The following is a 12,126-nucleotide window of genomic DNA, read 5'->3' on the forward strand; positions in this document are numbered from 1 at the left end:
TTTTTTTTTTTTTTTGGGTCCAGTCATGGGGCCTGCCTGAACTCTGGGCCTGGGTGCTATCCCTCAGCTCTTCAGCTCAAGGCGAGCACTCTACCACTTGAGCCACAGTGCCACTTCTGGCTTTTTTTTTTCCTGCTTATGTGGTGCTGAGGAATCGAACCCAGGTCCTCATATATGCAAGGCAAGCACTCTACCACTGAGCCACCTTCCTAGCCCTTGAGGTTCATTTTTTGACACGTTTCTCTACTCGATACATCTATCATAGGTTGTGTCAGTTTTATGTAGCTTGAGCTGGGTACCAGTGGCTCATGCCTATAATACTGGTTACTCAGGAGGCTGAGATCTGAGATTTGAGATCCCAAGGCAGCCCAGGCAGGAAAGTCTGTGTGATTCTTATCTTCAATAAGCTACTTAGCAAAAACTGGAACTGGCACTGTGGCTCAAGTGGTAGAGTGCTAGCATTGAGCACAGAGAGGCTCAGGAGTAGGACCTAGGCCCTGAGTTCAAGCCCCAGCACTGCCAAAACAAACAAGAACAAGAAATATGTAACTTTCAGTCATATCTTACTTTTCTGATTGCATTGCTGCCAGCTGACTGATGGCCGCTGTCCCTTGTCTAGACTCTTACAGATTGTACTCTGTTCCCATTCTTTACAAAGTAGGCAGACAGAAAAGGTCTTCCTAAAGTACAAATTATATCTTGTCATTTCATTCTTTAAGGTTCTTTGTTGGGGTGACCGGACATGTAGCTGAAGTAGTAGAGTGCCAGCCTTGTGTGAAAACGCCAAAGGAGAAACCCTGAGGCTCTGAGTTAAAAAATATTCTTTGTTGGGGGCTCAGAAGGTGGCTCAGTGGTAGAGTGCTTGCCTTGCACGCATGAAGCCCTGGGTTTGATTCTCCAGCACCACATAAACAGGGGGGAAAAAAAGCCAGAAGTGGTGCTACAGCTCAAATGGTAGAGCACTATTCTTGAGCTGAAGAGCTGAGGGACAGCGCCCAGGCCCAGAGTTCAGGCCCCACGATGGACCAAAAAAAAAAATTCTTTGTTGTCTTTAGGGCCAGTGTACATCTTGCTTTTCTTGCTGTGGCTTATTGGAAGCCATAACGCGAATGCTTTTCTGTTTTTCATTTGACCTCATTTTTTGCTCTTTTAGTTTGGCTGTATCTTCCCCCTGTCTTTTGGGGCTCTTCATTTCTCTCTCTTTTTTTTTGGGTCCAGTCATGGGGCCTAAACTCTGGGCCTGGGTGCTCTCCCTCAGCTCTTCAGCTCAAGGCTAGCGCTCTACCACTTGAGCCACAGCACCACTTCTGGCTTTTTTCTTTTTGCTTATGTGGTGTTGAGGAATCGAACCCAGGGCCTCTGGCATGCAAGGCAAGCGCTCTACCACTGAGCCACCTTCCTAGCCCGAGCCTTTTGGGTTTCTTTCCATTTTATTATATTATAGTTCATTGTATTCTATTTTTTATTATAAAGGTGATACACATAGGGGTTACAGTTACATAAATTAGGCATTTAATACATTTCTTTTTCAACAGTGTTACCTCCTCATTTTTCTCCCAGTTTTTCCTTCTAGACTCCCTTCTTTCCTCTATGAGCCTTTCAACTGAGGCTTTTATTTTGAGTATTGACCTTTTCTTTCCTGTGTTTTCAGTCTCTAGGTGTGTATTTGTAAAGAATTTCTCTCTCTCTCTCTTTTTTGGGGGGGGGGTCTGGTCGTGGGGCCTGAACTCTGGGCCTGGGTGCTGTCCCTCAGCACTTCAGCTCAAGGCTAGCGCTCTACCACTGGAGCCACAGTGCCACTTCCGGCTTTTTTCTTTTTGCTTATGTGGTGCTGAGGAATCAAACCCAGGGCCTCATGCATGCAAGGCAAGCGCTCTACCACTGAGCCAACCTTCCCAGCCCAGAATTTCTCTTTTATATCCAGAATTGCCTTTGTTATTTCTTGGATTTTCTTTGAATTCATTCAGGTGTTTATATACATGTCTTTTTTAGTTTTGTTGATTATTCATTGATCCTCTTTTGAGTTCATTGTTTAAAATTTCATGTTTTGCTCTTACTTGAGTCCTTTACTGTAGAATTGTTTTTGTTTTTGTTTTTTTACTGTAGAATTGTTGACTTTCGGAGAAGACATGCTGCCTTGTTTTTCTCATTAATTTCTACATTTGGGATTTGTGGATTTTAATGTCTGCCACCTCTGCCCCCCCCCCCAAAAAAAAAAACAAAACCAAAACCAAACAACCAAAAACCTAAAAGATTATCATAGGTGAAAAATAAGGGAAAGCTACTTATTGACAGCTCTAAACGTTTCAGACTTGGAGGGGAAAGGTACCTACCCTCCTCAACAAGGAAGTATATATTGACTATTCTTATCATTGTCTGCTTGTTTTTTTAGTTTGTTTTAGGTATTTGTGATCTTGCTTCCTTTTGTGTTCGTTGCCCTTCCTTCCCCTTCCTCCAGCCCTCAGAAAGCCACAGTATTTACCTTTTAATATTATATTTTTAATCATCTTCTCCCTCTCAAACTTTTACTTACTTTCTATCCACAATGTGTTACATGTACCTGATGAATTATAATTCACAAGCTCGTAATAGCCAGTGTTGATTTAGCAGTATTTAAATTTATTTTTTATTCTTTTAATTGTTATTATAAAGGTGATGGACTGAGGGGTTACAATTACATAAGTCAGGTAATGAGTACAATTCTTTTTGGATAATGTCACCCCTTCCCTCCCTCTCTTCCAGTTTTGCTTCCCATCCCCACCTACAAGTTGTAGAATTCATTTTCAACATAATGTCTATAATACCATTGCTGCATTTGTTCACCCTTTTTCCCTCCATTTCTGTGTGATTTAGATGAATAAATGAACTGCCATTTATTGTTATGTTTTTTTTCTGTTTTTGGAGTAGGTTGGTATAGTTCACTTTAAAAAAAATTATGAAACTCTTGCTACTCTTTTTTTTTTTTTGGTCCATCATTGGGCATGAACTCTGGGCCTGGGTGCTGTCCTTCAGCTCTTTAGCTCAAGGCTAACACTGTAACACTTGAGCTACAGTGCCACTTCTGGTTTTCTGGCGATTTATTGGAGATAAGAATTTCACAGATTTTCTTGCCCGGGCTGGCTTTGAACCATGTTCCTCAGATCTCAGCCTCCTGAGTAGCTAGGATTACAGGTGTGAGCCATTGGCACTGGGCTCTTGCTACTCTTTCAAGCCTTGTATAAAGTGTTATTCATTTTAGCATTATAGCATTTTTTTCTCGTTTGACTAAGAAAACTATCACTTAAAATTATGTATTGTTTTTAACTTTTATATTGTGATATTTACATTCTGTACTATTTGTTCAAGGTGTACAGTTTTTCTCCCCACTGTTGTGGATCAAACCCAGGTTTTGTCAAGTTCTGTACTACTCAGCTACATATCAAACACCACTTGCTTTTGTACATTATTTATTTTTATTTTTTGTCAGTCGTGGGGCGTGAACTCTGGGCCTGGATGCTCTCCCTCAGCTCTTCATTTCAAAGCTAGTGCTCTACCACTTGAGTCACAGCACCACTTCTGGTTTTCTGAGTGGTTTATTGGAGATAAGAGTCTTACAGACTTTCCTGCCAGGGCTGGCTTTGAACCATGGTCCTCATATCTCAGCCTTCTGAGTAGATAAGATTACAGGCATGAGCCACCATGCCCAGCCACCACTTGCTTTTGAATCTTCACAGAATTGTGGATCTATCATTTAGAGTATTTCATTCTTTCCAAAAGAAATCCATACCCTGTTGTCACTTGTATCTACTTCCTTCACCTTAAACAGTACTAATTTGCAATCTATTTTTTGTGTTTTAAGATTTGCCTTTTCTGGGCTGGGAAGGTGGCTCAGTGGTAGAGCGCTTGCCTTGCATGCATGAGGCCCTGGGTTCGATTCCTCAGCACCACATAAGCAAAAAGAAAAAAGCCGAAGTGTGCTGTGACTCAAGTGGTAGAGCGCTAGCCTTGAGCTGAAGAGCTGAGGGACAGTGCCCAGGCCCAGAGTTCAGGCCCCATGACCGGACTCCAAAACAAAAAAAAAAAGATTTGTCTTTTCTGGATACTTTATGTAAATAAATTGATACGTATTCTTTTGTGACTTAAACATGTTTTCAAGATTCATCCATACTTTTGCATGTATTGATATTTTATTGACTGTGTGTGTGTCTGTGTCTGTGTGTGTGTCTGTATGTGCACCAGTGCTGGGGCTTGAAGTTGGCCTGAATGCCATCCTTGAGCATTTTTGCTTAAGACTAACATTGTATCTACCACTTGAGCCACAGCTCCACTTCTGGATTTTTTTAGCAGTTAATTGGACATAAGAGTCTCAGAGACTTTCCTGCTGTGCTGGCTTCAAATTGATTCTCTAGATCTCAAGCTTCTGAATAGCTATGATTATAGGCAAATCCACCAGTGCTGATCTCAATGTAGTTTTGATTTTTTTTCTCTGATTGCTAAAGGTGTTGAGCACTTTTTAAATGAACTGGCCCATTTGTGCTTAGTTTGAGAACTGTCCAATTCACCTGTCCATTTTTTGCATTATTATTCTTTGGTGCTTATTTTTTGAGCTCTATCCTGGATATTAATATTTTGTCAAAGAATAACTAGCAAAGGCTGTATTTTATTATGTATATTGTCTCTTCATTCTGTTGTTCCTTTTGGTATGCAGAAGCTTCTTTACTGATAAACTCCTCTTTGTTAGTTCTTGCTCTTATTTTGTGGGCAATTGGAATCATATTCAAAAAGTTCCTGCCTATATCTTTTAAATTTTTTCTTGTATTTTAAAAGTTTCAGCCTGGTTCTGGTGACTCATGCCTGTAATCCTCGCTCTTCAGGAGTCCGAAGTCTGAGGATTGCTGATTGCTGTTCAAAGCCAGCCTAGGTAGAAAAGTCCATGAGATTCTTACCTCTAGTTAACCACCCGAAAACCCGAAGTGCTCTGTGGCTCCAAATGGTAGAGTGCTAGCCTTAAGCAACAGCTCAGGGGCAGCACTCAGGCCCCTAGTTCAAGTTCCACAATGGACAAAAAAAAGTCTCAGGTTTTTCATAAAGGTCTTTGTTCAGGGTATTCTACAAGGTGAAAGATGGGGATCTAGTTTAGTCTTCGACATGTGGATATCTAGTTTTCCCAGAACTTTTGGTTGAAGAGGCTGTCTTTTCTTTGATGTGTTTTTTACCTAGCAAACCAGCGGGTTTATTTCTGGCTCCTTTATGCTGTTCCATTAGTCTATTATAACATTTGTTTCTGATGACAACGTATACTTACCACATGTTTATTACAGAAGTATACATACAAAAAGAAATCTAGTGTTCTGGGAAATTTCTGTGAAAGCATTATTTTTGCTAAATAGGCTATTTCTTTTTTTTTTTCTTTCTGGGTCCAGTAGTGGGGCCTGAACTCTGGGCCTGGGCGCTGTCCCTCAGCTCTTCAGCTCAAGGCTAGTGCTCTACCATTTGAGCCACAGCGCCACTTCTGGCTTTTTTCTTTTTGCTTATGTGGTGCTGAGGAATCGAACCCAGGGCCTCATGCGTGCAAGGCAAGTGCTCTATCACTGAGCCACTTTCCCAGCCCTAAATAGACTATTTCTGAACTTGCATCCTCATTAAAATATGCTTAATGAGGATGCAATAGTGCTATCTTCTTATTTTTCTTTTTGAGATAGGGTCTTGTTATGTAACCCAGAAAGGTCTTGAACTATGTAGCTCAGATTGATTTTGAACTTTATAATTATCCTACCCATGCCTCCCCATGTTCTGATATTATAGGTGAATGCTGTTATGTCTGGCTATGGTTCCATAGTACTTTAAACCTGGAAATTAATTTTACTCTTTTTCCCACTTCAGGTGGATGCACGGAGCATACCAGTGTTAGCAAAGTGGCAAAATTCATATAGCATCAAAGTTGTACTTCAAGAGCTAAGACGTCTAATGATGTCCAAGGAAAATATGAAGCTTCCACAACCACCTGAAGGACAAACATATAATAACTAATTTTAGTGAATTGCAAATTTGTCTTAAATCAACCTTCTACTCATATTAATGTCTTGATTAAATATCACAATGCAAAATACCTACACATTAAGTAAGAGAATTCCAGCTGGTAAATATGACCTGGACACTTGTAAGAATATATTTAATATATGTACACCCATTATGTTTTCAGGTAACAGGAGGAAAAATGCAGCAGAATTTTTCTTTCTCTTGTTAAGGCATTGTCATTTAAACATGAACCTGGAGTACTCGAATTAGAACTCAGGTTTTCAAGGTGAAAGCATTGCAAGAAGAGTCAGATGGCAGTGGAAAATGAGTGCGCTTCTGAAACATAAAATCTCCAGAAGGAAAAACTGAAGTGGCATGCTTTATCCATCTTACTTAGTGAAAAAGCTGCAGTTGAAATTGGTTAAAGTAGCAGGTACAGTGGATATTGTCAAAAATTGTGTTAATTTTTGAAACAGTGTGGGTGCTGACTACTAGTAGTATCAAAAATATGTTCAGGATTGTTTTGATACCTGTATTTATAATAAAAAGATGTTGGGGGGGATCGATGAATTTCTGTTAAAAGCTGTTCCTGTGTGTTACATGTAACAGACATGACAAATATTTGTTTACAGTCTTTGTTTAATAAACCATGCATTTATGTTTAAGTCAACAAAAAGGAAATAAGTGTATGGATATGTGATTTTGAGATTAAAGGTAGTCTTAAAATGTAAATAAAATGTGGAACTGTCGTAAGAGACTATGCCATTTCTATTACATTGGTATATATGTGTGTGTGTATAATTGGTATATATGTGTGTGTGTATATGTGTATACATATACATATATATATATCTATATACACTCCTTGTCAAGGTAGCAAAAGTTAGAATTATTGTAGCTTTTCATCAAAATGCACCCTTTATTATGTATCCTATTTTTTGTAAACGTGATTGGAATTTGCAGAGCATTTAACAAATAATTTAGATTCTTCTTTTGCACCATGGAATTTACCTTGCACCAGTTATTATATATCTAATTCGATTTCTTCAGAAATAATGACATTAAAATAACATTAAAAAGGTCTTTGGTGCCGGTATGAAGCCCTGGGTTAAATCCCTGATACTGAGGACAAAAAAAAATCTGAAATATCACAGTTCTTATAGAATTAGATTGTAGATTATTTAAGTGTACATTCCCATTTGTCTTCATTACACTTTTTCTTTTTCGGTGACTTAAGTTGAATAGAATGAATTGATTAGAGACATTTCTTCCTGTAGTTAATACTTTTAAAACCATCAAGTTTTAATTTTATCCATTCCACCAACAAATAACTGTGAAGTCAGAAATTCATTTATGTTCTACTTTACCAAAATGATATGAGCCTTTAGATCGTTGTTTTCATGTGAAGTATATTTCATGTCAAGGTCACTGTTTTCACTGGGTATATTGCTTTGTTACAGATGTTTTATGAATTCACTGAAGAATATTGAAAGACAGGTAAAAAGGGTCCTTTTATTTTGGCGAGTTTGATTTTCTTTTACTTAAGAATATTTAGGCAAGCCAAAATCATGATTGTCAACATGCTAAATTATATGTCCAAACTTTGCTTGTAAAATAAAGAAAAGGCAGTTGACTTTAGATTATTTAAAAAATATTTTAGTTACCTTTTTAAAAAAATTGGTACTGGGATTTTAACTCAGGGCTTCTCCCTTGTTTAGCTTTCTTGCTTGTCTGGTACTCTACCACCTGAGCCATGCCTCCAGCTCTGCTCTTTTTGCTGGTTATTTTAGGGATGGACTCTCCTGTCTGGGCTAGTTTCAAACTGAGACCTGCCAGATCTCAGCTTCCTGAGTAACTAGCACTACACATGTGGAGTTACTGGTGCCTGATTGATTTATGTTTTTTGTGTATGCTGGTCCTGGGGCTTGAACTCAGGGCCTGGGCACTGTCCTTGAGCTGTTCTGCCACTTAAGCCACATCTCCACTTCAGCCACAGCTCCACTTCAGCCACAGCTCCACTTCTGGCTTTTATCTGGTTAATTAACGATAAACATCTCATGGATTTCCCTACCCAGGCTGGCTATGTATTGAGAACCTCAGAGTTAGCCTCCTGAGTAGCTAGGATTACAAGTGTGAGTCACTACACCCAACTTCGTTTCTTTAATAGTTTAACATGGACATGCCTGAAACATACCCTGGTATGTTTAAGAGTGAAAGCCTTGAGCTACCTTAATTATTAGTACATTAAAGCAGTGACAGTTTAAACATTAATTTTAATATGGCTAGTCTATTTTAATTATTGAAGATAACCTTAAATACTTTAATATGAAGACCTACACATACAAATTAGTACATTTCAATTAAAATAGATTTAAAATGGAATTTATGTTAAAAACAAGTATTAAAGAAGATTAAATGGAATCACACTGACACTATATGAAGTCTGATGCTAACTGGTAGTCATGAGTCTATAGTAACTTTTCCACTCTGCAAATGTCTTATACATGAAAGCTAGGAACTAATTGAATGATGTTGGCAGGCTGAGAATCTTATCCTTTGATCTTATGTCCCCTTTCCTTTCTTGATATATGCACCATTGTGTGCCTCCCACTCACCCTGGTAAATGGCGCCCAAGTTAGATCTATGATGTTTTCTTTCCTTTGTTTTGGGGTTTATGAATCTCTGTAGAAATCTGCATGCCAATTAACCAGTCTCCAAAAGTAGAATCCATTTTGCATGTCACAATCCAGATTTACATGGCAATCTAAATGCACTGATTGATATATGAAGAGTTAGCATACATAGAGCCTCTTTAAATTATATTAACTTTTCTAAGACACCAATTGTGAAGCAATTTTTCCTGCTTGTTTTGTGAAGTGGCTAAAGGTCATAGGAGTGTGTGGTATCACTTTTCAATTGAACTGTAAAATTGCCTTAGAAATTTGTTTAAAGATTAGCAAGTGAGTCCTTGAGGATGTTCATACTAATAAAGATTACAAAAATAAAATTCTTGTCCTATTAGGTCAGTTTTATGCTTTAATGGTTTTAATTACTTGATGACTAGTTTTCAGAATTGGTAATTTTGAAAATATTTTCTCTAAAATTTTAAAGAAATGGCATTTGTTTTGGGGGGCTTGTATTTTACTTCCTAAGATTTTGGAACATAAACATTGGGTAATAAAGATAATGTCACTTAAAGCCTTTTGGATGTAAAACAAAATTTATAACTGTATCTTATTCTTTAAAGAAAGTACTAAATTTTTTCCCATTAAAATTTTTTTTGTTTCTGTTTTTGTTGGTCGTGAGGTCTGAATTCTGGGCCTAGGCACTGTCCCTCAGCTCTTTAGCTCAAAGCTAGCACTCTACCACTTGAGCCCCAGTGCCACTTCTGGCTTTTTTCTTTTTGCTTATGTGGTGCTGAGGAATCAAACCCAGGACCTCATGCATGCAAGGCAAGCACTCTACCACTGAGCTACCTTCCCAGATCCATTGTTTTTGTTTTTTAAAATGGCTATTTATTATAAAGGTGATGTACATACGGGTTACAGTTATATAAATCAGTCTCTCAGTTCCTCCCCCCCCCATGTCATTTTCTTTTCTTTTCTTTTCTTTTTTTTTGGTCAGTCGTGGGGCCTGAACTCGAACTGGACGTTGTCCCTGAGTTCTTCAGCTCAAGGCTGGTGCTCTACCACTTGAGCCACAGCGCCACTACTGAGCCACCTTCCCAGCCCTGCCCCATGTCATTTTCAACATAGTATCTAGTTAGTACCACTGTTGCATTTATTCACTCTTTGTCTCTCTATTTCCACTTAAAATTTGAGTAAGCACTTACCTGGCAAGTTAGTTGGACCCATTCATGGTTTATTAGTTTAGATTACTTAGTACCAGTAGATTAATTTTAATGTTAATTACCACTAAACAAATAGTAGTATTAAATAGATACGGACTAATATTAAAAAATTACGGAACAAACAGAAAATACTAGTTTTTTTTTTTTTTGTCTAAGACCAGTACTCAAACTCAGCATCTGACACTTGATTTTGCTAACTGGCTAATGTTCCACCACTATAGTCATACCTCCAACTCCCCCCCCTTTTTTTTTGGGTGCCAATACTGGAACTTGAACTCCAGAGCCTTATGCTGTACCTTAGCTTTTTCACTCAAGACTGATACTCTATACTTGACCCACAGCTCTGCTTTGGATTTTCTAGTGCTTCTGAGTTAAGTTTCATGGATTTTCCTGACTGAGCTGGTTTCAAACAGGGATCTTCAGTTCTCAGCCACCTGAGTAGCTATGATTCCTGGCATGATCCATCAGCACCTGGCTCCCCCTGCCCCCCCTCCCCAAATGGCTGGTCGTGTAGCCTGAACTCTGGGCCTGGGTGCTGTCCTTCAGCTCAAGGCTAGTGCTCTACCACTTGAGCCACAGTGCCATTTCCAGCTTTTTCTGCTTAAGTGGTTCTGAGGAATCAAACCTAGGGCCTCATCCATGCAAGGCAAGCACTCTACCACTGAGCCACCTTCCCAGCCCATGGCTTCTTTTTTTAATAGGCTTGGTTTGCATGACTTTGGGTGATTCTCTTATGTATCATGAACAATAGCATTAAACTATGTCTTTGGTCAAACCATGTTATCAATCTCAATGAGCACATGACTGTTCTTATGTACATTTTAAAATAGGGTTTGGGGAAATGTTTTAAAGATGCCTCCTCTCCCCAGGTTTGCTTTGTTTATGGGTGTACTTCTTAGGGGGGTGTTTGTTGCTGAGGAGACACTTTAGTTTTTTGATAATAGTAAGGAAGTTCTCTGTACTAATTTGGCTGGCTTGGTTATTTTCACAAAAGCCTGGCACCAGTGGCTCATGTTAGCTACTCAGGAGGATCATGATTAGAAGCCAGTGTTACAGAATTGATCGGAACAATTAATTCCAACCCAATGTTTTAATAAAAAACAGGAAATGCTTTCAAATGAAATACCTTTTTATAGAAGTTGCCAAAGAGTAAATGCAAATCTTGCCATAGTTTGTACTGGAAGTGTTAGTTATTTTAAAAGTACTATGGGGCCTGGAAAGGTGGCTCAGTGGTAGAGCTGAAATGCTGAGGGATAGCTCCCAGGCCCAGAGTTCAGGCCCCATGACTGGAGGTGGTGGGGTAGGGTGGTGGGGTGTGGGGTAGGGGGTGGGGGGAGGGAGTGACTATGTAGTGTGGAACATAAGAGACAAAGTATTTTCCTGGTTTTTTTTTTTTGTGGTACTGGTGTTTGAACTCATGGCCTCACTCTTGCTAAACAGGTACTCTGCCACTTGTGTGCCCTATTTTTGAAACAGAGTCTTGAAGAATGTATGTGCAGGTTGGCTTGGATCTCCATCCTGCTGTTTATGCTTCCATGTAGCTAGGATGACAGCTACACACCAACATGCCCAGCCTTTCTTTGATAGGATGGAGCTTGAAGAACTTTTCCTGGGCTTACCTTGGATCCAAAACCTTCAGCTCTCTACCTCCTCCCAATAATAGGATAATCCTTATAGCAGGGATTGTAGGATTGAACCCTTGTGTTCAGAGCACCATACATATTTTCTGAAAACTAATGAATATGTTTTATTATTGAGAAAATGATTTAAGTCAAACTACATTATGTGAAACAAAGGAGTTTTGAGAACTCACCGAATGACTTAAGTGATTTTAGGAACTTTTTTTGTTTTTGGCAAGTGTAAAAGTGAGCTGATCTTACTGTTTTGAGAACAGTCTTGCTGTGTAACCCAAGCTGCTTTCAGTCGCATAGTCCTGTGTTTACCTCTTGGCTGATGTGATTACAAGTATGTGCCATCACACAGAGCTTATTAGTTTTAAGTTAATAGTACATATTGTACAAAATACAGGGTTTTATCATGACATTTTCATATATGAATATAATTGTATTTGATTTTAACCCCCTCCATTTCCCTATCTTAAAACTTTTATTTTTCTTTTTGTATTTGTGGGGTTTGAACTTGTCCTTAAACTTGTTAGTAAGGCTCTGCTGCTTGAGTCACATACCCCACCATCTTTTTGCTTCAGTTAATTTTGTGGTAGAGTTTCTTGTATTTTTGCCTGAGGTGGGTAGTTAGAGGTGACAATGTTTCTCTCCCTC

General features: G+C 38.9%; 1 protein-coding gene across 1 annotated transcript in view; it reads left to right on the plus strand.

Annotated features, from left to right (window-relative positions):
- Ube2v2 (ubiquitin-conjugating enzyme E2 variant 2) overlaps positions 1–6,746 on the plus strand; it is a 37,304-nt gene extending 30,558 nt beyond the window's left edge. The window contains exon 4 of the mRNA XM_013009421.1: positions 5,863–6,746. Within this exon, the coding sequence (XP_012864875.1) occupies positions 5,863–6,009 (147 nt within the window). The 3' untranslated portion in view covers positions 6,010–6,746. The remainder of the gene's footprint in view (positions 1–5,862) is intronic.
- Positions 6,747–12,126: the final 5,380 nt, after the last annotated feature.

This window comes from Dipodomys ordii, unplaced genomic scaffold (assembly GCF_000151885.1).
Source record: "Dipodomys ordii isolate 6190 unplaced genomic scaffold, Dord_2.0 Scaffold9, whole genome shotgun sequence".
Lineage (NCBI taxonomy): Eukaryota > Metazoa > Chordata > Mammalia > Rodentia > Heteromyidae > Dipodomys > Dipodomys ordii.